The 27,885-nt window shown below is 40.2% G+C and overlaps 1 protein-coding gene across 8 annotated transcripts in view; it reads left to right on the plus strand.

Moving 5' to 3' along the window:
- LRBA (LPS responsive beige-like anchor protein) overlaps positions 1-27,885 on the plus strand; it is a 657,226-nt gene that overhangs the window by 406,046 nt on the left and 223,295 nt on the right. For all 8 annotated transcript variants that reach the window (XM_074993191.1, XM_074993193.1, XM_074993194.1 and 5 more), the window contains exons 41-44: positions 7,719-7,836; positions 14,046-14,148; positions 23,492-23,607; positions 26,248-26,360. In XM_074993191.1, the coding sequence (XP_074849292.1) occupies positions 7,719-7,836; positions 14,046-14,148; positions 23,492-23,607; positions 26,248-26,360 (450 nt within the window). The remainder of the gene's footprint in view (positions 1-7,718; positions 7,837-14,045; positions 14,149-23,491; positions 23,608-26,247; positions 26,361-27,885) is intronic.

Genomic DNA, 27,885 nt, shown 5'->3' on the forward strand with positions numbered 1-27,885 from the left:
CCGGAAGGTGTAAGACTATAGCTGTCCCATGTAGTCATGGACCTCCTCTAACCTTCAATGTCCAAATCCTACAAATTCTCAAATGCTACTCAGCACATCCACTAAGGCTTTTGAATCTAAGGCCTCAGACTGGTTTTAGAAGAATTTAGGGCTCCCTGAAAATCTAGTTCCCTTGCTTCTGGATGGCACCTGATGCCTAATCTGCAACATAGAATTGTTATTCCAAATCCTGACCCAAGCACAGCTGTGGTAACCAACCAAACCTTTTATGAATTCTGTCATAGCTGAAAGAAATCTAACACCTTTTCCAAGGGCAAATTGTTCTAACTGTTACACCCTGCACAACCAGGTTTCATCCTATGTTATGATATACATGTCAAGCATATTGTCTCACCATGTCCAAAAGGTATACACCATCTTGATTAAGATGAAGAGACCATGGCATTAACAGATGACTACTTCATGCTTCATTCTCTTGCCCCAGCTGAAAAGTAAAGTCTTCATGTGTTAGTCTGTATCCTAGATCTTTGTATCTGCCACTGCATGTGTGAGGAAAACTTGAACTGGTGAAGGCTTTGTTTCCCATTATCAGTCACATGAGGCAGCCAGCCCGTATGTGTGTGTGTTTTGGTCAGCCTTTTCTGCCAATGGCAATGACCATTAGTCCTCCTCACTACAAGCCAACTAGGACATGAGCTACTTTCAGCTTAAAGAAATGATACTTTACACCAGTTAACTGGGTGAAGATGAGGAGACAGGACATGATATGCTGACATCCGTAACTAAACTTGCAGGCCAGTGTGAGGTGTTTCAGGCGAGGACCTCCCCCACTCTGGCCTGCACTGATTTTTCATTTTAGTTGGGATTCAGTCTCTGTAAACATACCTGTATATCTCAACTGTTTTAAAAAGCTTAAAGGTGTTTTTCTACTTCATCAAGAATGTCAGCTTCTGGCTTTACAGAAGCACATGAAAAAGATTTTTATTTTTATATCATTTGCTATGCAAATTCTTCTAAATATGAGCAGGATTAGTAATAAAACACAAAACTAAGGGCCTTGAGTGGTTTTTGTTTTTTTTTTTGAAGTGCATCAGAACAGCACAAATATCACGTTGGGTATAGGAATTTCAGTTTGCTGTAAATCTGTCTGCAACAGCAGCTCAAAATAAAATAGTTTTGCCCACCTAAAATAACATCAATTTGCCAGTCAGTGCTTCATGTATCAAAGAGCGTTCTGTGAAAATATCAATAACATTGGTTAATATAAATGAAATTAATTTTTAAAGCTGGGCTAAAGGTTGACATCTGAAAAATTGCATTACTTTGCAGAAGAGAAATTTCTGTCTTCTAGTGAAATTTCAGGTCATAAGGGCAAGTAATTTTCACAATCTTCAATGGGAACCAGTGAAATATGAACTTCATTGTCACCTAGCCCCAAAGCGATAAGATAAAATGAGCTGATACATCATTTGCTATGGTTTTATCATCTCCTCTAGTAATTGGAAGAGAAAACATAAGAGTCCACCCCCTCACCCCACCCTACACCACCCACAGCCAGGCTTAAACCATTTTAGTCTGATCAATACAAAGGTCACATAGCATTTATTTATATATTTTTAATTCTTTATACTGGCTAAAACTGCCAACTGGAACATTAAAGTAATGAATATGTTTAATTGAATTTGTCACCCATGAAAATGAGGAATAGAAAGGTATATCAGACTGTAGTGGTAGGAGAGGGGAGACTGCTAGAATGCAGAATTCAGCAGCTGCTGGAGTAAATATTTGACAATTAATTAAAATGAACCATTTTTTTTTAACTACTTACCTCCTTCTAGGATTTGCTTTCTCTATGGCAGTTTAACTGAGAAATCTAAAATGATGCCAGATAAACCTATGATATATAAGAGCAGTTATGCATTCTTAAATTATCATTACTGTGTTTTTTCCCATAAGGTCAGTTGTGATTGGACTTCATGAAGCTAGAAGCTGAGTAAGAGTTTCTTTTAGTATCAAATCCTTTATAAGTAAGCTACGCTTATATGTCTTAGTGGCATATGAGTAATGTAAATAGATTATATGCAAAAATGCAGAATATTGTTAGTACAGCTTAAATACTGTTACTGAGAGCAAGTTACCCAGAAAATCATACATCATATTTTGTATTTAAAAAAAAATCTAGCTGCTTGTAAGTTCATTACTTTCTATATAAACTTTACATAAAAGGATTACAGTTACTATTACTATCATGCTTTGGTTTGTCAGAGCAACAATTTACTGTCGGTTGGGTCCCAATTGCAAACAAACAAACAAAAATACAAATATATGTATTCTGAATTCACAGAATATACTGGCTATTTTTGGGATGGGTTTCAAATGATGAGCATTTCATTTTAGTGTTCCAAGTATAAAAATATGAGGCAGCTGTTGAAATCAATTATTTGGTTTTTATTTTACTTGTGGTACTTAAGCTGCCTCACACATAAAAATGATATAATTATTCAATTACTATTTGATTCCTATAAGCCATTTGCTGACTTAACTACCTCTAGAGTATTCACATTTCCAAAATCAATAATACTTAATTCTAAATCAGAGTATATAATTGTTGATTGATTTGATTGAAATTTAAAATAAAATGTTATACTTTTAATAAAAGATTTTTCATTGTAGCATATAATAGTACATCTTTGAAATTATAACAATTGTTGGAATACTATAATAATAATAATTATAATGATTGGTGTGGAAGAAGTAAATAAGAAATTGTTATTTACTACTTCTCATAACACACAAAACTAGGGGAGTTACCAAATGAAATTAATAGGCATCAGGCTTAAAACAAATGAAAGGAAGTATTTCTTTATGCAATGCACAGTCAGCCTGGGGAACTCTGTGCTAGAGGACATTATGAAGGCCAAGACTATAACACAGGGATTAAAAAAAAAAAAAGAAAGAAAGAAAACTAGATAAATTCATAAATGCCATCAATGACTACTAGCCAGAATAGGTAGGAATGGTGTCCCTGGCCTCTGTTTTGCCATAAGTGGGAATGGGTGACAGGAGGTATCACTTGATGATTGCCCGTTATGTTTATTCCTCTGAGGCACTTGGTATTGGCTATTGTCAGAAGATGGGATACTGAGCTAGACAGACCTTTGATTTGATCCTGTGAGACCAATCTTACGTTATTAATCTTTCAAGCAGTTATTTTGAAGAAAAGCTTGGTTTTAGGGCTTATGTGTTCACATTGCAAGATCACAGAACAATATAGGGGCAGGCACTTTACTGCTGTGAAACTAATGAATCTAGATTCATCGCTACCATGCATCAAGTGGACTATTTGTCTATATATGGTCTTTACTGGAGGCCACCACTGATGAATCTGAATGTCCATGTAACTCCAATTACAAAATCAGGACCTAAAATGTAAATTCAGTCAGGAGTGAATTGCCTCTCATTGTTCTCTGTTCAGTTTCTCCAGTTGTGCTCTGCACCCATGTAGAATATCACTGATTTCAGTAGGGCTGTGCAAAGGTCCACCCAAATCGATATGATTTGCAGGATAAGGGCTTTAGTCTCTATATTGTTCGAGATGACTGGTGGGTGTTGCACTGAAGTGAATGTAAACTGGGGACATTTATCATTGTCATGCTATTTGTTTATATTCTATTGATAAAGCCCATGTATGTATCAGTTTATATAAAATGTTCTTGTGGCCGTGGAATTTTAGACTAGTGCATCATTTAGCATCAGTGGATTTAACCCTTCTGTTAAGCTGTGTATTCATTCTTTAATGTTGGATAAAAATATCCTAATGCCTGTACAATATAGTTCAAAACTTCAATATGTCAAAGCCATTAAATGGCAAAATCATGTAAATAGTTGTCCATTTCTTTTCTTGAGATGGCAGGTTGTATTAGTTATGAAGGTTAAATTAGTATAGGGAGTCATGTTGTCTTGCCTTTTAGGAGTAGTTGCTCCAGAATGATTGGCAGTGAAGGAAAAAGACGTGAAACCAATAATAGTCACCTTTTAAATTTAGGTTATTGTGCAATGGGGTGAGGCAGCTTTCTTTATATTAACAAAAGCCTGTATTATCTGGCATATGAATAGAAGAGAGGTGTTGCTTTCTTAAAATTGAATCTTTCTTTAATTTAAAAAAGTGGAATTATAAAATTGTGTATTTCAAGAAAGTAATACTAATGAAATATTGTTTTAATAGAGTAAAATTCTGGCTATTTTTCATATTTAATGATTTTTGTGAAGACACCATATTTAAGCAATATGAGTTATTGGTAAAATCAAATCTTCTGAAGTAGGAAATGACTGAACAAAGGAAGGGTCCAGGTTTTTAAAATAAATATGTAGTAACAAACATTGAAGAAGAGTACATGCTCTGTATCTTTCAAACTACTATACTTGGTGTGATGACTGCAGAGCAATGATACAGTTTCCATAGCAACTGGTTCATTGGAGGGCTAGACCTTTGTCTAGGGTGCTGTCAGTATGTGTGGAGTTTCAGAGAACTGAAAGTCCCAAAGAAGGTCTGCTTCTACCTAATCCAGTTTTAATTGAACTCCAGAGACTTTGAAGTGAAGCTACAGAGCAGGCAGATAGTAGTCCAACAAGAAATGAAGGTCTTACTCAGCTAGGCCTCAGCTGTTTCTCAGCCCTGATAACTATTTGTAATGAATAAAGAATTGTTGTTATAGAAGTGCCTCATAGTGTTTCTATAATTGAAGTGGAGTTTTTGTTGTAAACTCCCTGGTATGGGATTCAACATCTTTGTCTTGACTATGGAAGATATTAATGTAAAATATTGCTGGTACTTATAAGCAATTTTTTAAAATGCATTTGTTTTTCATTCTTAGCTTTATTGGAAATTTTCCCATTTGATGGTTTGATTGCACACAGATTGTCATAACTGATTCCAGTTAAGGGAGAGGGGAGAATATTTTGTCTTTTCCCATGATTGAATTGTTTAGGTTTCTGTTTGAACTCATAGTATCTGAATAATTGATTTTTGACTCCAAAATGTGTGGGTATGAAGTAATGCTGCTTATCATAAGTAGTTTTACTTTGCTTGATTAAGCATTTTTGTGAATTGTGTTAAGGATGTAAAATCTTGTTTAACTGGTTAAACGGGAAGTGTAACTGGTCAACTGATTAAACAGATTGACATGGGGTTGGGGGGGAGTTGTGACTGAGGAGGCTGTTCCAGTTCAGCTGAGCTGGAGCAGAACCCCTGCTGTGGACAGGGTCTGCTCTGGCTGGGATGGAGCACCCCCATGCAGGGCTGCTCTGGCTTGGCTGGAGTGGCCCTTCCCACAGCACTGCTGCAGGTGAGGGTTGCTTGAGTCCAGCCAGAGCAACCACTGTCTGCAGTAGCTTGGCCCAGGAAGGGGTGCTGCAGTTGGACTGGAGCACTCCTCATCCATGGCAGCCCCAGGCATGCCACAGGTGGGAGCACTCCAGCCAGACTGAAACAGCACTGATCCTGGTATGCTGTGGGTACTACAGAATGGCTGGAGCAGCCTGTTTGCAACAGGGGGGCTGCTCCAGCCCAGCTAGGCTGGAGTGGCCTCCCTAGCCACCACACTCCTCCCCAGGGTCACCAGAGATGTGGCTGCTTTGGCACAGCTGAAGCACCCACACATATACAGCGTTCCTGTGGGGCTAGAGCAACCACTCTGCATGTGCTGGATGGGTTGTGGGGTGGGGGAGGCTGCTCTAGCCCTTACAGGTTAACTGTGACCGGTATTCCTCATCCATTTGGGGTAAGACTTACAGGTTAACCTTTAACATCTCTAAATTGCGTACTTTGGTCTCGCTACCTCCCTTGTCCCCTCCTAAATATGGTTTCTGAAGGCAAAAGGTTTGATCTGAAGATGTTACTAGAAGTTTCATCTGAATAAGTAAATGAGTGTTTTGCCTTTGCAAAGATTTTAGGGTTGACTACTTTCTCTTCTCAACTAACACTAGTTTTTAATCATACCTTCTCACTGTTTGTTATATATGTAGTGCCTTAGTTATTTTTGTATATAATATAGGCCTTTTATATAGGGAAGGCCTTTCGAAGCCTTACAGGGTGATTCTTGAATACACAGCATTGTCAGTTACTTGGAGAGGTAAAGGAAAAGGTTAATGTGATCTCAAATCTACTATATTTGTGATTTCAAAAAAGGCTTGGAACCATTACTGATCACTGTTACTTTTCATGTGCTCCTCAGTAATTTGGTTAAAAATATTTTTGTAGGATTTTTTTTTATTGTAAGTTGAGGAGAGGTGTTTTTGAAAGCGAAATGAGACATTGCACCTTGCAAATTCTGTGATTCTGAGCTGTTGCTTGTTTGTTTTTTGTTTCTCTCTCGTGTTTTGTTAGGTCGTAAACTCTTGTGTTATGCCGTGTTCACATTGGTTGGGGCGTCTAAATACTGCTTTAATAATAGTAATGATAATAATAATAATAATAATAAGCCTTGACACTTCTAAATATTTTCAAGGGGTCTTAAAAAGAGGTTTTAACATCATGTATTACAATTTTTAAGCAGCACTGTGGTGGCACCAACCACCAGCCTTAAATTTACCTTTCTTGCTTGAGTGGATTTAACTCAAACATATTTGTGCTAATTGAAATTATTTTGACAAACCTAAGTTCTTTTTTTCTTGTTGCTTGTGTTTTGTTAAACTGGGGCAGAGAAGTGCCAGTCTAGCTTTTCCTTACACTGTCATAATTAGGCTTTGAAATGAAAAGGCAAAACTGGGGCAACAAAGAAACAAAGTGGTTGAGGACTAAAGATAGGATTAGTTTGAATTGTGAAGGTAGACTAAGCATCTGTGTCTGTCAGCTGAGATGACAGGAATTGTAACAAGTTACTTTGACAACCGCTTACTCCATAGAGAGATTATGCTGAGTTCATTTGCAGGTTTGTGTTTAACCTTAGCTGACAAAATGATACTTAACCTCTTATACAGACAAGCTTTATACTTCCAGAATGAATGAATATTGCCTTAAAGAAAAATTTAAGGAACAATTTTTATGGTCTCTCTCTTTTTTTTTTTTTTTTAAAGAAAAAGGGTATTTTTCTTTTTTTAATATGTTGCAATCATATTATATAACAGTAAATAAACTGTAGCTTAATCCAATGTCAGAAGTAAAGGCCATCCATACAATTTACTTATTTTTGTCGTTTAATTCTGAAATGTAATATATTTCATGCAATTTCTCACAGTTGTTTGGCTAGGAAAAAGATGTATCATAAAATCTGATCTTCTTGAAAAATAAGCACAGCTTTTCAGAAGTGCTTGTCACCAGTATTTAAAGCCAGACTTTTCAAAGAGCTCGATTGCCATTTAGGCAACTAAATGACGTGGCCAATTTTTTACTAGGAGTTTTTGGTTACTAAGCACTTTTGAAAGGCTGACCTCTATACTATTTATTACACGCAGTCTGATTGTGTAGCTTTATGCATAAATACAGTTATCATATATTTTCCAGATTTGAAAGTATTATTATTGATGTAATGACTGAATTAAGGCTTTGTATGTGTTTTCTTTTAAATATTATTGAATTTGCATATTCAACTATTTTTAGAATCTCCACATTTCCATGATGAAATTTAAATTTGAAAAGTGAAAATAGTGCTTACGCTGATAGTTATAATATAATGATCTGTCTTCCCTGGAATACTTATTGGCCTTTTTTATTTTATTAGATTCTTGCATATACAGAGGGGCTCCATGGAAAATGGCTGTTCACAGAGATTCGATCAGTTTTTTCCCGACGCTATCTCCTGCAAAATACAGCCTTGGAGATCTTCATGGCAAACAGAGGTAGTGAGTGGTTGGAACTGGAGGGATGGAGAATTTTGGTTTGACAGTATGTGCTTGCTATTTCACTGTGTGGGGCCTAGAATTTACTGCTGTTTTTGTTTAAAGGCTACAGGCTGTGTCTTTGGTTTTTAAAATGAAATTATATGTACAAAATACTTCAGACTTCAAGGATAACTTTTTCCTATATAAAGTTTTCAAGAGAGAAGTCTTGTGGGTAAAACATAACTCACTTTATTTTCAGTTAAGGATGATTTTTGTTTCTATTTACAGTCCAGATGCTGAGTTGACACTTTCTTTAAACTTATTTTGCTTAAAGCATGCTGGTGTAGGACAAATCTCTCCTACTTATACAGACTATTTTTCTCCTGTGGTAGGAAAATAATTCCTGGTTATGCAGTATTAATGACTAGGGAACATAAGAACTGCAATACTAAATGAGACTAGTGGCTAATGTAGTCTGACATCCTGTCTTTGTCAGTGGCCAGTTCCAGGTGTTTTCAAAGACACCCCAAAATGGACAATTATGGAATAATCTGCAGGATTTAAATTTCTTGAAGGGTTTGTGTACACTAGCTCCCTACTTTGAAGGAAGCGTGGTGAGTAAGGTGTTGGTAGTTTATTAATGAAGTGCTGCGGTGCATATGCAGCATTTTATTAAGCAAATTCCACACCCCCACCACCACCATGGCAACTTCAAAGTGTTAAATTTCGAAGTGCCAGCTTACATCTAGCCGTGGCTCACTCGCCAGTACTTTGAAGTCCCTTTAATCCTCAAAATTTTGGTCAGTTATTCATTGTTAAAAAACAAAATCCTTTTATCCGTTTTAAGTGACTGATTCATTTTTAAAATGTCTCCTTATTTCTTGTAAGGGGGGTGTAAATAGGAGAGCTTTATTGAATTTTTCTAAGCTAACCATTGTTTAATATGTCTCTTTCATGTCTGTTTTCTTCAGCTCCTCCGTCAAGTCAGTAGTTCTACCTTTTCAGTTTCTTCTCATAAAGACAATGTTTGATTCCTCTGATCATTTTCATCACTAGTTTTTGTCACTCTCTCCATTTAGCTCCTTTTTTGAAAACTGAATATAGATGAAATAAATCTTTGATGCTTCACATACTCTAACATTTTTTTCCTCTTTAAACTCTCACTATGCCTTGAACAGAGCATTTCACTGAATTATCCGCAATACCTAGCTCTTCTTTCCTGATTAATTTTGAATCTAGCAATGTTCAAAGAAAAATGACCTATTAATATGTAACTAAACATAGTCACATGACAGTGACTCATTTGGTGTTCATATGCTGCATTTGAATACTGGTTTCAAATTTGGTTTTGCTCTTATAAAAGGATAGTCTATTCCTCTCTGGATAAAGTGCATAACAAGAATAGTTTAGTAGACAAGTGGGATTTCCTCAAAGCTTCTTCTGATTATACTGCTATTTCTGATGCTTTACCAGAAGTGCTCAAGTTCTTCCATGCGAGTCCTCCATCTTTTCATTCCCCTGCCACCCATTCCATACCAATTTCTCCAGCTTTTCCTTACCCCCTTATTTCCACCAATCTAGATTTAGTTATATAGCTGGGTGAAGTTATTCATGCAGATCCGTTAGTTTGGGTAAAAAAAAAATGCAGATTCAGGTCAACCAAAACAATTTGTGAATTTTGATGGATTTCAATGAATTGTTTAAATCTAATTTAAAAAAAGGAAATTTGGAAATGTCAGAGTGGTCATTTCTGACATGAAAATGTTTGACCTTTGTGTTGTGGAATTTAATTGTTTGTTCAGAAGCTTTTTTGGTTTGTAATTGATTTTGTATTGATTTTCATGAGCATAAAAAGTTAGAGAGAGCTTTTTTATGCTCTAAAATATCTGTTAGTCTATAAGGTGCCACAAGATTTCTTGTGGTTCATAAAAAGTTAGAAACTCTCAAATACAAAAGAAAACATTTAGTGTTATGTCATACTGAAAGTTTTTTTTCTGTGCTAAAACAAAAAATTTAGTTTTTATATTTTTCAGGAAAAAAGGGTTATTTTTTTCCAATTAGGGTCAACCAAAACCAAACTTTTGATCATTTGTTTATGTTGGACACCTAATTAAAACAAATCATTATTCACAGATCTCTGATACTGAGCCTGTGTAGGATCGTGGAAAGGGTGAGTTAGGTAGTTCATCGCAACCTCAACACCTAGTGAGGAGTTGTGTTTTATTTTCTTAAAGCTCTTTCACAATTATTTTTACAGTATCAATTATTATAAATTTACAGCTGACTTTCACAAACCTTAACACTTTGTGGCTCCTGCATAGTTCAAGGATTTACTACTAGAATATGGAGCTTTGCATCTCAAGAGCGGGGTCTACACTTGCCGCGAAGATTGATTGCTTAGGTTCGATCTGCCGGGGTACCATTTCATGCATGTGTGAAATGACGTGTTCCGGGGTTAACGTCAACCCCAGAACTCCTTGAGAGCTGCAAGGATTAAGAAATGCTGATGGGAGGAGTGCTCCCTTCAGCATTCTGCAGTGGGGACAGGGACGAATATCAACAGCTGCAAAATCGATTTTTGCTGTGCAGTTGGTATACCTAAAATTGTGTAGCAGCTGTCAATATTCAAGTTAAATGTAGACCCAGCCAAGGTCAGCAGCATGAATTCATCCATGTGTCACAACAGACGATGGCTGTTTCATCTGTGTGAAATAATTTGGTCTGTCCGATTCCTAGCAAAATTGCGTTCATCTTACAACAATCACCATTACACAAGTGTAAACATTTTTGGTATTCTGAGCAGACAGGCAAAGGTGTTTTTTTTGGAGACTCATCTGCATTGTCTGACACCACTTCTGTCTGACTACAATTTCTTAAAGCAAGGAGATGCATGAGAATGCTAAGCCTCTGAAGTATTCTCAGTACTTCACAGAGCAGTGGTATTTTCCTAAGATCAGATAATGAGGATCTAGGACCTATAAGCAATGCCTTTTTTAAAAAAACAGAAAAGAGGAGCCAGTACTCCGCAGGCTTCCCACCTGTCCCCTACAGCTAATCCCATGGCTGTGGCTGATGAGGTGCCAGTAGTCAGTATCAGAAAGTACTGGCACCTGAAAAGCACTGCCTAGAGACATGTTTCTATACTCTAACCATGTGACTTTAAAAAGAAACTGCAGTGAGAAGCTGGCCAGAGACTGAAACTGATAGAAAAACTACAGAACCTTGCAAGCAGAGACCATGGAATATGGATATCAACAAACTGGTTTTTGTAGGTTTCTCTCTAGACATTCTGTCCTCTGTGCAGCTTGGCTGTTTGCTCTCTCTATCCCGACCTCTTCTTTTGCTCTTCTGTTTAGCTAGTTTCACTCTAACAAAAATCCACCTGAATTATTTTAAAAGCAAAACATGTTCATGGCAATAACATGTATGTGTTTAAAAAAAAAAAATCCCTAACACAATGGAACCTGCTCCCGGTTGGCCTCTTAGTACTGCTTTAAGATATAATAATGCATTAGTTTAGATTGCTGCCTTATGTATGTAGTTACTTTTGGGCTAATGCTGCTCTACTTCTACCCTCATGTCCTTTCCTGAGTGTGATGTGTATCATAATGGGTGCATCAAAATCGCAGTGATTGAACGCTGCTCTAGTATATCTCTTAAAGATGTTTTTTATTCCGACCTTTTCCCTTTCTAAATTTCAATTTAAACCAACCTATATATGAGGTCTTTCGACAAGCAATGTACAGTCTACTAAATGTTTACTTTCTACTGGTTTTGTACGTATGGCACTTCTTTCAAACTGTGCATTGAATATTGTAATTTATACTGAGCTATGAAAAAGTACGTAACTATTTTCTTAAAACTAAATATTAAAAAAAAGTTATAAAAAGGTCATGTCAGATACTCTTGAGTTGCTTAACTTTTTGTGGATGAAATGTCTTCTCTGTCTGTTGTTTAAAAGTGGAAGAGCAGTTGTTAATTTTGTTTAAATTGGATCTTAAAAATTGGCCTCCAATCTTATCATGGGATCTTTGCAGGTTAAGATTCACATCCAACAAAGTACTGAAGCACATGCTTAAATATGAAGCCCTCAATAGTTCTTTTGAGTCCAAATTAAGCATATGCAAAATGCTTTGCTGGATTGGGGCCTTAAATGGGACCCCAAGTGGGCAAAAATGTCCTCCTTTCATGGTCTCATTACGAGATCACATAGTATTTATCTGGAAATACCATCACTGGACCTAACCAGGTTACTCACAGAATCACGGGCACTTTCTCATGCTCCTCTACTAACATCATATATGGCATCATGTGCCAACAATGCCCAGATGCTTTGTATATTGGACAGACTTCTAACTCCCTTAGACAAAGGGTCAATGGGCACAAAACAGACGTCAAAACACTCCAGATCCACAAACCAGTTAGTCAACATTTTAATGGAATGGGACATTCTGTCAATGATGTAAAGGTATGTGTGTTACTGAAAAGGAATTATCGCACTGTTTTGGAAAGAGAAACATCTGAGCTGGCTTTTATATTCAAATTCAGCACATTAACACATGGTTTAAATCGTGATGGGAACTTTGAGTCACTATAGGGGCTTGTCTGCATACTTGGCTCAATCTAATTCTTGACCTTCCCCCCCACCCTTCCACTCTCTGATTTGCTCACCTTGATTATCTTTTTCTGATTTGTCCTCCTTGCTTACTGTTTTTGGTTCTCTGTGCCTTAAATATTGAGTCTGTTCTGGTCTGGCTATGGTCTGAAGAAGTGGGTCTGTCCCACAAAAGCTCACCTAATAAACCATTTTGCTAGTCTTTAAAGTGCTACTTGACTGCTTTTTGTTTTGATAGTATTTATCTGTATTTCCATGTAATAGTTAAGAAAAGGAGGGTTCAATTTCCTGAAAAAGTGTGGAGATTTTTTTTAAAAGAATATTTAAAACCGTGATTCTCAAACTTTTCAGCATCATGCCTCACTTCTGATTTTTTGAGAAACCCTCATGCCCCTCCATGGCCACTTGCTCGAGCCCCATGCTACTGGGGTCAGCCTGAGCTGTTTGCCCGAGCCCCATGTTGCTGGGGCCAGCCTGAGTCGCCCAAGTTGTGAGCCAGCTGCCCAAGCCGCCCACCCGAACACTGCACTGCTAGGGCCAGCTGCCCTAGACTCATGAGTCCTGGGCCAGCTGCCTGAGCCCTGTGAGCCCCATGCTGCTGCAGCCAGTTGCCCTCCCACCAGTCCTGTGACCCCTGGGTGAACTGCCTGAGCCTCATGCTGTTGAGGCAAGCCCAAGCCACCCACCCAAGCCCCATGCTGCCAGGGGCCAGCTGACCCAATCTCCAGTGAGGCACCCACCTGAGCCCCTCCCCTCCTCTGAGCCAGGCACCCCTTCCCCCAATCTAACCCCATTCCCCTCCCCCTTGCCAAGCCCCCTCAGTCCCCCACCTGACCTCCTTCCCTGAGCCAGGCATCCCCAGTGATCCATCTAACCCCATTCTCCCCTCGCTCCCCTCCCCATAACCCACATTCACTTACCTCTGCAGGAGGCAGCTATCTCTCGGTGGGTATTCACCAGCTGACTGCTTCATAGGAGCTGCGTGGGTTTCCCACATAAAATAGCTGGGGCTGAGAGCCAGAAGCAATGGCTGGCTCTTTCTTGGGGTGGGGGTAGCAATGGGGGCTGGGTCACTTTGCGCCCCCACTAGAATTTCCTCACATCATCGTCACCCCCCGCTCCCCGTTTGGGAATCCATGGTTTAAAATCTTTAAATATATCTCTGCTAATTCCTTTTAAATGGAAATAAGTTTAAAAAAAAAAACAGTTAAATTCCCAGCAGAAGTTGGTTGTATAAGATGCCTTTAGTATGCAAATTTTGTACGTTTTTGATTTTGCCAAGCTGAATCTGGAAATAGAGATTAAAAAAACCTAACTTTTACTGTATTCAAATAGAAAATTACTGCAGGTAATGTATGCTCTTTGTTAATGCTAATGAGACATTTACTGACAATTCTGCTACTGTTTACATGCAGAAGTAGTTCTAAAAATGCAGTTTTTAAAAATTAGAGGGAAATAACTCATGATGTACAAAAATTTTCCTCATACGGTAAAATATTTAAAGATATAACCTATATACCAGAATTAAGATTCTTTGTTTTATTGGGCCAGGAAGCCTACTATAAATTACAGGAGATAATGTCATGTTCCAACTGTTCTGTTTTGTTCACAGTTGCTGTCATGTTCAACTTCCCAGATCCGGCAACGGTAAAAAAAGTGGTTAATTGTTTACCACGTGTTGGCATTGGCACTAGCTTTGGGCTACCACAGACCAGGTATTTTGTTATGAAAGATATAAGTCCCAATATGAATTTTTTAACGATCGTCCTTTTTTAACTAAACGTTTTAAAAACATAAAACCCACCTATCCACTGTATATGTATTTTTTTCAGTTTAGTTGTACTTCAGAATTTCAATCTTTATTACAGAATCATATGAACAGAGATTGAGTTTTGAGGGGTTTGGATTTCTATCAGTTTATGGAGAAAGTTGTCCTCTCACTGGCTAAGACTCAGTCACTTCCCCTGTTTATGGAGGTTGTTTCTTTTTGCTTGTCAGTTTTCTGAGAAGTTGGAGTGTGGTTGGAGGACTGATTGGCTTTTGTAGAAGTTCTCAATTATATTAGGTTGACTGAAACATTCTTCAACTCTGAACCATGCTTTAGCCTAGCGAAAAATAGCAGTTTCTCATCAGTAGAAAATTGTACCACCTGTATAGAAGTGTGTAAGCTGAATAAAGACTGAGATAATCATTTGGTGTATTTATCTTTCAACTCTGGAGGCCAAAGTTCAAACTTGACATTAGATTACAGGTAAAGTGAATGTGACGATCTCAGGCTGTTTGTCTGTATCCTAAAACTGCTTTAGAGTCCGGCCAGTTGAATGAGGCTACGTCTACGCTACGAGATAAATTTGAATTTATTAATATAGATTTTGTTATTCTGGAATATATAAGTTGGAATTTGACCATCCTCACCTCCCATGTGCTCCTTAGAAAGTCGATTAATTGCTGCCACACACAAATTGGCAAACTGTTCAACTGTTCCCTCATCCCTGTAGCATTCTGGGTATGCTCACTGGTCTTGGACGTAATCTTCCCACATTGCATTTTCCTCATTCCCCTACCACACTAAGTAAGTGTCCATATTTCCCGTTGAAAGGAAGGAAAAGTAGGGCATCCACACAGATGGCAAAAAAGTTTACAGAAATATCTGTCTTCTGTAGCTGAATTCTCAACTGGCCATCCATTGAGTGTCCCCCTCCTGTTATAGTATCCAATTCCTGAAAAACATACAGGGGACCCTAACTATATTCTCAAAGTTAGAAGAGAGAGGGTAGAAAAGTTTAGGGGGAGAGATTTTTAACTTTATTGAAAATAATACAGGACCCTGAAGAGCATGGAGAAAGAGAAGATAGGAAAGCTTTTCAGTAAAGACTTACTGATGTGGAAAGTCTTTGGTTTTCCAGTGCACCATAAGGCTTCTGTGCAACTACTGTGTTCTCAATGACCATGCACTGAGTGTCCCACCTCCCATCATTGCATGTGATCCCTGAAAATAATACAGGGGCCCCTACTGTATTCTAAAGTTAGAAGGAAGAGGATAGAAAAGTCCAAGAACTGAACTTAACGCAAACAGGAATCTCAACTAGCCCCCTTTCTCCCATGTTTCTGAGGGGATCAAAGCATGAAGAAAGGTAGCAGGTTTTAGCACAAAGACTTTATAACCGAAATATAAAATATATAAAATATAACCAAAATATAAAATCAGGAGGTGTCTGCAATATGCAGCAAGTTCCCGAAAATATTTTTGGTGGGGTGGTGGGTGGGTGCTGTGCTCTGCAGCTGCCGAAGTAGTTGAAGTAGCCCCGCGTAGAACTTAGATAGTTCGAAGTCACTGGGGTAGACTTCCCGCTGGCATCAGCAAGTCCCAGTGATCCCATGCTATGGGCGTGGGGATGAGCAGTGGGGGGTCAGTTGAGGTGTTCCTCCCAAGTATCTTAGCCACCGGGGAGACTTCCCCATGGTGGTAGCAAACCCCGCAATATCCTATCTGTCAGGAGAGACTTCATCCTGGCAACAGCAAGCCCTTGCATATCTTAGCTGCTAGAGCAGACTTCCCCCCCCGGAGGCAGCAAGCCCCAGTGGTTCCATGCTATGGGCGTGGAGATGTTCAGTGTGTGTAGGGGGGTTATTGAGGTGGTACTCCCCGAATATCTTTTTAGCCACTGGGGGAGACTTCCCCCCTGTGGCAGCAAGACCCCAAATATCTTTCCCGCCCTTGGAGCCCTAAACACGTGCAATCTATGACATGGTGCTGCCTGGCAGCATGGTCAGTGCCGAACAGCAGGCTTGACCTTTTATTGGGATGGGGGCTACCCACGTATTATGGCAGAGTGCTGGAAAGACCCAGATTGCATGATGCCTGTGGGGGAGGGAAGAGGGTTCGCACATAAATGTAAACCTTCTTGGCATGGTATGCAAGCACAACCCCCACAATAGCCTTGCTGCAATGTGGTGTGGCAGGGCAGCAGCTGGTGCCAGGCAGAAGATTAAAAAAAAAAAAAAAAAAAAAAGGTGAACAGACAGATCCATGAACTCCGTTCAGGGGCTGTTTGTAATAGGTAGATGCGTTCACAGAGCTAATAGCAAAGAAAGACATTTCTCAGGTTCTCATACAAACATGAACCCACAGCCAAAGGCTTGCTGCTCCTGCCTTGAAATTCAAGGTCTTCCTGTTACCCAATGAACTGGAGAGCAGCAGCCAGAGTGGAGCAGTGAGGAGCATTCTGGGTTACATATGGGACACCTCCGGAGGCTAATAAATTTGATGTTAAGACTTGGCACTTCCACACTGGCCTTTAATTGAACTTCTGAATTTGATGCTGTACCCATCAGGTAACTGCGGTATTGTAATCTTGATACTAGTGCTCCCTAAATCAAGCTAATGTATTTACAGTGAAGAGGGTCATGTGGTAATGTCGAGCTAACTGCCTTAAATTCAAATTTATCTCATAGTGTAGACTCAGCCTGAGTCTTTTTAGAAGGGGCTAGGCCTGTTCTGAGTGAAACACAGGTCCCCAATTCCATGTTCATTCAAGTGAATGGGAATTGGGTTAGGTCCCATGTAAGTGGTTCCTGCTCGCAGGTATATTGAGTCATAATCAGTTATTTTCAGCTCTCACTTTCAGTGACTAAACTTTTTTAAAAAACCAAAATAAACAATTTTGTAAGATTTATAAAATCTCAGTATTAAATTAACTGTATCACTGGTCAATCTTCAAATTATTAATGCTGTAATTTTTGTTTTATGTAAGAATGGGAAGTAACGAAGTGATGTGACATATTTTAGGTGTGGTTTTCACAGTGTTCACAAATTGTCCTTCAAATTTCTTAAACGTGATCTGTCACAGTAAGAGCTATTACATAATCATGCTTCAAGGGACATGGGGAAGCAAAGTATGATATTTCAGTAAGAATTTGGTTTTCACTACTCAAAATGAATTTTATGCGTATATGTTGGGGTACAATTAGTTCATAGGCAGCTATGTAAAAATGTAATACTTTTACTAAAACAACGTTGATAAAAAGTAAATTGCTCCTAGTTCGTCAGTAGCAAAAATACACTCATGAATCACAGGCTACGTATAATCTATGAGATAAATTCAACTTTTAATAAACTCAGTTTCTTAACTTTGATATTATAAATTCAAATAAGTGTCCACAAACCTTCTGGAAGTTCGACCCTCCCTTTCTCTGTGTTGAGCTTCCACTTCTCATTAACCTTATCCAAGTTTGACTGCATGAGCAATGCATTGTGGTACCTATCCCAGAGTGCCTTAACCCCAGTTGCTTGTAGGTGTTTGTGGGTGTTTGATGTCACTATCCCAGAATGCAAAGTACTGTCCCAGAATTTAGAGCATGCAGTAACCGTGCAAAAACGAACGGGAGATAGCGCTAGTGCAATCATGGATCCTCTCAAATGCTTCAAGTCATTGCAGACACTGTTATGGCAACTACACGGACTGTTGTGCAAGTTTTGTGTCAATTACAAAGTGAGATGATGATGACGTGGTCCAAGAATTCACAACTGTGTGCTGCCTTGAATGCGTTACTGACAGGGGAGTGGCAGTTTTGGACTTATGAGACCAGCACACGCTGGTAGGACCACATGGTTTTGGAGTCAAGGAATGAGGAGCAGTGGGTGCAGAACTTTTGTGTGGGCAAGTCTGCTTTTATAGAACTTTGTGATGTGCTGGCCCACGCCCTGGAGCACAGCAACACAAGAATGAGGCTGGCCTTAACAGTTCAGAAGTGAGTGGCAATCGCTCTGTGGAAGTTTTCAGTGCTTGACAGTTACTGGTCAGTGGCAAATCAGTTTGGTGTGGGCTGGTCTACAATGGGACTGAGGTGATGCAGGTAGCCCTTGCAATCTATCAGTGTCTCCTCAGGAAGATCATGACCCTGGGATGACTTTGCTGGCCAAGGGTTTCTGAACTGTGGTGGGGTAATAGATGGTACGCACATCCCCACCGTGGCCCCGGCCCAGCTGGCCTCTGAGTATATAAACAGAAGGGGGCACTTCTCCATGGTATTGCAGGCACTGGTAGATCATAAAGGTTGTTTCACCAACATGAACCTGGATGGGACACTCTTCCCAGACCGGAAAATCAAGATTGGCGCATGGAGATGCCTATTGTAATATTGGGTGACCCTGCTTACTCTCTGCTCTCTTGCCTTGTGAAACCATACACATGAGCCCTGGACTGCAGACTGGCAGCAGGGTATGCTTGACTTCCAGAGAGAACAAGCAGCAAAGCAGACAGAAAACATGGCAAAACTTGTAATAGCAGTGAGCAACAAAACAGAGGTCCTGTGCTCCATGTTGGAGATGCAGAGGGACTTCAATACAGCAGTTGGGAGTTCCCTGAAGACAGATTGCCCACCCCCCTGTCTTCACACTTCCTGAACGTGGGGAGGGAGGGAACGTGCAGCCTGTCACTAAAACCCCAAGGGCCACTGCAAAAAGCTGTTCCACCAACCTTGACCACGCTTCTTTTCACTGCTGTTTAAACTTCTCTTCTACCCAAAATAAACTTTTTTTCTTGAGCTCAGTGTGGTTTTTTTGGCATACACAAGTGGTAGGTTGCACAAATCATTGGTGGGAACAGGGCGGGGTGGGAAGGGCTGATATCACAGCTGCCTGCCACGATGCCAAAGTCCGCAGAGGACTTGTGGCAGAGGCACCTGGGTGGGGAGGGCCGATGGCACAGCTGTCCTCCTTTAGGAAAATATCCCTCCCTTCACATCCACTTTTCTGCCTGCAACTTAACCCTCCTCCCTCCAAGAAAAAGCATTTGTGTAAGACGTGGTCTGATCTTATTGGTTTGCATTTGGTGGAGAGCACAAATGAGTGTGGTGAATGGGGGTTGGTGGTTGTTACAGCAGATAAACACATCACCATCATATGTGTGGCAGATCATTCATGAAGCTATTTTTAAAGTGTTCCTGATTGCTGCTGCCTCTGCGTGGTTTTTGGTAAATGACCATGTAGGTGGCTGCAAGTAAGCCCTGCCTATGGCCTCAGCCTTGATATTCCAGGTGTTCAGGAAAGAATTCCTCGTGGTTTTACAAATATTATTCAAAATAATGCATGCTGTAATCACGGTGGGGATATTAGTTTCATAAAGGTCCAAACGGGTCAATAGGCATCCAAACATCAATTTTAAATGACCAAAGGTGCATTCAACCGCCATTCTGTACTTGCTGAGTCTTTGAAGTTTTCCTTTCCTTTTCACCCATTCCTGAAGCAGTCCTCCACAGGTAGCAAGGACTGTAGAGCCTGGCAGCTGCATGGCAAAGAGGAAGGGTGGGGAAGGGTACGCTTCCAGCTGCATGGACAGCTGGATGTGGAGGTATACCTGGAAATTAGGGAAAACAATGCTTGAGGGGGTGGTTTCCAGCCATCTGCCAGGTTGGGGTAAAAAAGTTTCTTGATGGTCACCAGAGCAGCCCTCATCAGGGGAAAAAAGGCCATGTACAGGAGGGCAAACCCAGCTGTTCTGCACGTGCCAGTTTGCAGTAGCAGGGTCCGCAGAGCCCAGCAGCCATGTGGAGAGGGAGAAGGATAGGGAAAGGTTCAGTTCCAGCCTCATTGACAGCTGGGTGCAGAGGGATCCCTGTAAATTGGGGGAACAAAATGCAGAGCTGGTGAGGGGCAGGGAAATGGGAGAGGAGAAAGTCCAGAGAACTCGCCACCCGCGTGGATGGTGGGAGATGGAGCATGCTCCAGCCATGTAGTGCAGCAGTGCTTTCCAGGGAAACGTACAAGGGCAGGGAGCATTGCCAAAAAATCCAGTCCAAACTCCCATGCTTCTTCAGGTTACCAAAGAAGACATTACCCCCCTAAAACTAACAGATATTGACAAAGAAGAGCTGCTCATCCTGTGTGATCACAAGCCTGAAAAATTTGCCAAAATGGTGTGTGGCACCACGACACCAGGTTGCTATCCGGTTGCCTGGCAAGGTGTGCTGCTTGTGGAAGCTGCAATATGTCGGGCCTGCCCAGAAGCCTAGTGCAAAAAATACAAGAGTGCCTGGATGAGTTATTCAAGGAGATCTCCAAAAAGGATAAGTGCTCCATCCCCAGAAATATTAACACACTCTTCTGAGGGGCATAGAGACATAGAAAACCTGTATCCATACCTGTGCTCACCTGCTACTTACTCCTAGCATTCAGAAAAAAATACTCACAAGAACAGCTTGGTCCCCAGGGCTCAGGGACGGGCATAGGGGGGATCTATGGAGTGGGGGACCAGTTCCAGCTCTAGGACAAAGAGATCCAGGTTGTCTGGAAGAACTTCCTTGGGCCTCTTCTGGTTGCCCACATCCTCCTCTCCATTGGTTTCTTCCATGCTGGCCTTCCACCTCCTTTCGGGTTGCCCGGACTCCAGACCAGGGCCTTCACAACTGTCATAATTAATACTGGGGAATGTGATGTGGGCTCCCCCAAGAAGCACGTGAGCTGTTCATAATAGCAGCAGGCCTGTGGACATGACCCAGAATGCCGGCTGTCTTCCCAGACTCTCTGATAGGCCGGCTAGAGTTCTTTCACCTTAACCCCCAGCATTGCGTAGAGTCCCAGGTGTAACCTCCGCTGTTCATCAACTGTGAGATTCTAACGTGCATGTTTTTCCTGGACACCCGAAGTCTGCTTGCCAACTGATTTCATCTCCCCAAAGTGCAAGAGGATCCAGAATCTCCTGATGGGTCCACGCTGGAGCTCTCTTGCGAGCCTGAGAACTACTAGGCAAATGGCTACCCTGCGTGCTCATGATTACAGGAGATGGCTAAAGATGCAATGGCTGCTTATGCAGTGCAATGCCATGGGTAAAAGAAATTTTTCATTATGGGTGTCCTTTATATTTCAAGTACTGGGTGCTGATGAATTGAAATTCAAATCTTCAGGCTTCCTGTGACCACCTTCTTGCCCACCTGGAGAACAACAGCCATACCTGGTGGGTAACCACGTAGCTTTGTGGGACATACAGCACACTTGTGGAGGCTTATAAATTCAATTTTGAGATATGGTGATTCCACACTGGCCTTTGTTTGGAATTTTAAATTTGAACTTGACGCTACATGCAGCTGGTACCAATGATGGTATGATATTGATATTAGTGCTCGCTAATTCAAATGAATGGTATTTACAGGGAAGACAGTGACAGTTTTAATATCGAGTTGGCTGCCTTAAATTCGAATTTATCTCATAGTTTAGATGTAGCCACAGATACTCTGATTGATGTGTGTACTGATAAAGACTAATTCTAGTTTTGGCTTAAAGAATGTACAGTTGAAGTTTACAGTTAGTTTTATAATGAAAAGAATAGTCTTATAGAATTTGAGGATCAACCCTTCTCTGTTTGATTTATAACTTCCAGGCAATAGTTTTATGTGCTTTTGCAAAGATCAAGAAATCTGGCACTAAACTCCAGTAGTTGTGTTTATTTATGGCTAAATCCCAAAAGTTGCCCAGAATTTAAATCTGAAGAGAATGGATTTTATAATAAAAGTTGTTTCTTCATCTGATTGTTACCTTTTATTCTTAAGGGACTTAAAAACAGATACCAAAAATGGCTTTATTTTAAGGTTAAATTTTTAAGTGCCATGTAACAAGGTTCTTATTTAATTGTCTGCCATGTCTATAAATCACTTGTAACATATAACTGTAACACATCTGAGTATCTTGGATTGGTGGAGCTTGCACATCGATAGAGGTTTGTACTTAAGGGTCACAAAAATTCAAATCATGACACACGAAAATATTCAGCTGTCAAATGATTTTTAGTCCTTTATTCTTATTAGGTTACAAAACCTTGAAAATAAACTTTAGAAATCTACAAAATAACAATTGGACCATCTCCAGACAAATCTAGCTTCACTTTAACCATTCAAATAAACGTGCCTCCAATGATCGATGCCAACTCTGAGTGCTCCAGTAGCCGAGCTCCCCTTTAAACCACTTTCTCTTAGCACTTTTTCCCGCTGGCAGCCCTCCCAGAGTCTCCTGCCCACTTTGCAACAGCCACTTTGTGGTGTTGGGTGCTCTTGGAGGGAGGCAGAAATTGGGGACACAGTTTGCTCGGGCGGGTGGGCGGGCGAGGCAGGGGACAGAGGTCTGGGGAAAGCAGGTAGAGCAGGGCTGAAAGGAGGCAAGGTGGGGGGCTTGGAGGGAACAGGTGGAGAAAGGGTGGAGAGAGGTTGGAAGGGGTCTTAGGGAAAGGGGTGAAGTGGAGGTGTGCAGTCAACTAGTGCGGATGCCAGTGCCTATGCCTATGGTTACATGTTATATTTTTCCAACATAAATTATATCTGATTTAAGGCCTCTTTTCATTCTAGGGAGATTTGCTTTGCAAAGTATATTAGAGGGGTCTGGTTTGTAAAGTCATTCTAATATGCTGTGCTGTAATTGCCCACTTTAGATCCTGCTGCTGTATGCTAAAAGGTAACCAGTTAATGTTAACAATAGAATGCTTTACAGATAACACCCTTTTGACACCCTGGCCATGTCTACACTATCCCAAAACTTCGAAATGGCCATGCAAATGGCCATTTCGAAGTTTACTAATGAAGCGCTGAAATACATATTCAGCGCCTCATTAGAATGCTGGCAGCCGCGGCACTTCGAAATTGATGCCACTCGCTGCCGCGCGGCTCGTCCAGACAGGGCTTCTTTTCAAAAGGACCCTGGCAATTCCGAAATTCCCTTATTCAATTTCAAAGTTGCTGGGGTCCTTTTGAAAAGTTTTGTATGGCCATTTTGAAGTTTTGGGCTAGTGTAGACATAGCCCCTTTGACATGTAGTCAGGCTAAACCCCAAGCCTGTTCACATTTATTAGTCATGAACTAAAATAGTAACAATGGTCTATTTGTAATATAACCATTTAGGTGTACTTTTTCCCGTAAGGAGATTTTAGACACTCAAATATTTCTATTTCTGTGTGATTGCTCTTCAGAATTTCATGCCTATGAAATGCAGAAATGTTCCTCTGTTTGATAGTACAAGAAACAAGCCACCAGTCTCTTTAAAATGTTTCATATTATTTTCTCACTGTTTTCCAGACGCATATCTTTGGCTAGTCCACGCCAGATTTTCAAAGCTTCCAATATGACCCAGCGGTGGCAGCACAGAGAAATTTCAAATTTTGAATATCTGATGTTTCTAAACACCATAGCAGGTAATGTAAACACCTTCAAGTATCTACTTCAGAAAGGAAAGTATTAGTGGGTCAGTTAATGGTAGCACAGTCTCTTGAGGCCATAGGGATAATGTCTCAGTGTTAGATTCACTCCTTTGGGTAAACTTTCTTTAAAAAAGGCCTTTTCCCATGCAAATAATAGATCATAATTATTCTTCCCAAATTAAAACATTTCAGTGATAATCCAAGTTCCTCCAAAATGCATTTTCTTTAGAGGAAGAAAAGTTACATTGAACTGAACTTTATCTGGGTAGCCCAAAGTGCAGGAGATCCTGGCAGTAGTGGAATGGTAGAGAGGAAATAGTGGTCACTTTATTATTACCATTTCCTTTTCAATATTCACAAAACTGTCTAACTCTACCTATGACTAACCTGGCTCACCTAATCCCAAGGTTTAAACATGACTGCAGTCTCATGTTTGCTAATGAATCGTGAACCCTCAGCTCTAGAGTATAAATGCTCCCACGGGGACTAAATGTCATGGTTATGCGGAAAGGGTTTGCCAAGTTCAGAATCCCAGCAGTACTGGGAGGCCAGTCATCCCTTCCTACAGTTAATTTGTTCGTCAACCAGGGAGCCAATCTAACCCTTGCTCCAGTGGCTGAAATACTGTGTATGTATACTTAGTGCAGCTTCATTTAGTGTGTCCCATTCCAGTAGATTTCAGTCAGGCCTTAATGCAGGACACCGTGTTGAAGTTTTCAGAGATGAGAGCAGCACACTATTAGAACACCACCAGCCAGGATTACTCTGTGGAATGTTACTTTTCCAATGTCTTGCCCTCAGAGCATTATGAAACCCCTCTATTCTCAGTTACCATTGTTTGTGGCTGAGACTACACTGAAAGACCTGCAAGCACAGTTTCAGATCTAGATAATACAAACACGATGGCTAGGAATAAAGCTCCTGACTCATAATAAGGACATTGTATAAATCATTCTGTACTTAATTGTTGCCTCAGAGATGCCAGGATACTGGCAACTTTTATAAATAAGCTTGAATTGATTTCATTGCAAGATTGCAATCCAAATGAGATGAGCTTTCCTGAGACAAACGAGCTTGGGATCCATGATGCTACTTTTGTGCATCCAGTGAATGGTTCCATGGGCCAAAATCCTTACTGCTGAGGAAATGGATTATAATTCGATATTGAGAGAGGAAAGTGAAGTAGTACTACTTGTTGCTTAACCTAGGAGAAATAAAAAAGATAATGTTGTGGAAGAGGAAGCTTAAATTGTTTATGTTTGGGGTAGGAATTCTCTCTGTACTTTTTATTAAACACACACTTACACCCATGAGACAAGCTAACATCTCAAAAGGACTGAATCTGGAGCTTGACAGTGGCTATGGACCAGGCTGTGTCTGTCTCTTAAGAATGGGCTGTAGAAGCTCCAGTGACATGACTAATATACACTACTCCTTCCTTAGGCAACCTGGAAGTCATATTGCACGAAGCATCCCATTCCACAAGAAAGAGAATAACAAAACAGAGTAACGTTCACAGAAGAACAAAAATAATTTTTACAGGATGTTGTAGAGAATGATATTAAAAATATTATATATTAATTAACTGTTTGATTACTAGAGGGAGGACATAAATATAGAAATATTTTAAATGTGTAAATACCATTGGGAAAATATGTAATATGGGGCATACAAGTTATTGCTAATTTTCATAAGATACAACTTAGAAAAGAAGATTTAGGCTGTGTATTAGAAACCATGTTTTGACAATGAGATAGATTAGGTTGTAGAATTATCACCCTGGGAAAGTGGTGGGAACCTGTCACTAGAGACTTCTAAAATAAGACTGGACAAAACACTAGAAAATATGTTGTTGGAATTAACCCTGCATTGGTAAGGAGATGGTTTCAATAATGTAACTTTTAGGATTCAATGAAAAATAAAGACTAGATTTTGAAATATATAAACATAAAAATATATCTAAAACTGTGCAATGTAGCCATCAAAATGAGAATTAGAAACAATTTTGGTAATGTATTTTGCCTTCATTAGTTTATCCCATCTGATAGAGTAAATTAAACACAAATGTAGAAATGAAACTTGAATACTTTGGAACACATTTTCAGTTTTAAGTGTTCACATGGTCAGTGAAGAATTCCCTCTGTACAAGTAACTTTCTGGTGACAGAAAGTTGGTAGACGTGACTTTAACTTGTGCCAGAGCCACACAGCTCAAAATCTGTTATCTGCACCCTTTCTTTTTTGAGCTGTTTCCAAGTATTGCTCAGCTGGGATAGAGAATCTGTCACTTTATTTCTGTGGACAAAGGTCTTTGGTATTTTCTGTTTCTATAATAAGTTAAGTTTAGAGTAACCTAGAAAAAAAAGATGATAGATCTGTACAAAAAGCAAAAAGATACACAACTGAATGTTTTTAACTGTTCCTTTATTTAGCATGTAAGAGTTGACAATTCAATACAACTTTTTTCATATCTTTTTCAATAGCACAAATTCAGACTGTGAAATAGTAAAAGATTTATTAAAGAAAGCATTTATTGTGCAGGTTATCAAGTGATATAATAAATCTTATCTCCAGGGTCAGTATTATGTTTAACACTATTGCCTTTAAATAAAGTATCGTTTATGTTTTTCACCAGGACGTACTTACAATGACGTAAATCAGTACCCTGTATTCCCTTGGGTTATCACTAACTATGAATCAGAAGAGTTGGACCTTACACTTCCTAGCAACTTCAGGGATTTGTCAAAGGTATTTGCCATCAGAGGAATTGCTTTCAGTAACTGCCCCGCTAGCTTACATGTTTTGTAAATATCTGTTGCCATGTTTGTGTGATATATTAGAACTGTTGAATGTGCAACCATTTGTAGAATAATCATATTTACACACAGGTACTGCTAATAGGTAGAGGACCAACTGTTTTATGTGAAAATGAGTTCTTGATATACATATTGTTTCCACTGATGATAATTTAAGACCATTTTTAACAGAATATGCCCTCAATTGAAGAATATGCATGCTCTTAATTTGGACACTTCTTTTTTTTAAAGTTAGAAACATAAACAGAGAAAAGCATGACTCATTAGGGCTAAAGATCAGATAAGTCCATTTATTGTGGGGTTTTTTAATAAGGACTTCACCTTGATATGTAGGTCCTCTGATGGTGTTACACCATATGTATTTACTGAGTCATGTCCTTATTCCCAGTGTGTAAATAAACTATTTCCTCTGTCCCTCTGGCTGTCACATTTAGGTATCATAAGTACCTACATCAGTGAAGTTATATTTTTTTCTCTCCAAAGAAACTTTGTCATTTCAATAAGCTTTTCTTCATACAACTCTTTCTACCTACCCAGAAGTTAATACTAATGACTCTTAGGTATTTTATTCTAATTATTGAAGCTTTCTTTTTTTAAGTGAGCAAATGTGGGTACAATATTGCATTTTGCAAACATAGTTTCATTAAGCTTTATATTTAATGCTAACATATGAAGTTAAGGCCTAGTTTATGGAAGTTTCGAATAAATCATGCAGTTCATGAGGCATCATCTCTCTTGCTTTACACTTGCCCAGTGCTTTTTTCCCTAAGGAAGAAGATGCCGGAACTCTGCCCCTTGCCTCTCTCCTGGCTTAACACACACACACCCTGCAGCCCCAAACTGCTTCAGCCTTAACCACTACCCTCCATGACCCTAACCTGTCTCCAGGCTTTAACCCCACATCTCCCGTCCCCATGACTCCAACCTGCTTCCAGGCTTTAGTCCCATGCCCACTTTGTGCCTCCAACCCACCACCAGGCTTTAACCCCATGCCCCCTTTGTGGCCCCAACCTGCTGCCAACTTTAACCACCTGTCCCCCCATGGCCCCAACCTGCTGCCAGCCTTAACTCCATGCCCCCCTGACTAGGTTTAAACCCCGCTTCCCATGGCCCCAACCCACCGCTCCCTTAACCTCCTGCCCCCCAAAGCCCCAACCCACCACAGCCTTAGTCCTTCACTTCCCCCACAGCCCCAGCCCATCACCAGGCTTCAACCCCATGCCCCGTTACTGCCAGTCTTAACTCCTCACCCACTGTGGCTGCAAACCATTCCCAGCCTTTAACCACCCTCCCAAACCAGGATTCACTTACATTTCAAAAGAAGCACCACATGCTGCTGTTCCTTTGCTGACTGCTGTGTTCGCTTCCATGCAGATGCATGGCTCTTCCCAGCGTGCTGGCTCCCCCACATTCAGTGCGGCAGGGGCAGCTCCCTGACCAGCTGTGCTGAAAGAGCA

This window comes from Carettochelys insculpta, chromosome 4, assembly GCF_033958435.1.
Source record: "Carettochelys insculpta isolate YL-2023 chromosome 4, ASM3395843v1, whole genome shotgun sequence".
NCBI classification, from domain to species: domain Eukaryota; kingdom Metazoa; phylum Chordata; order Testudines; family Carettochelyidae; genus Carettochelys; species Carettochelys insculpta.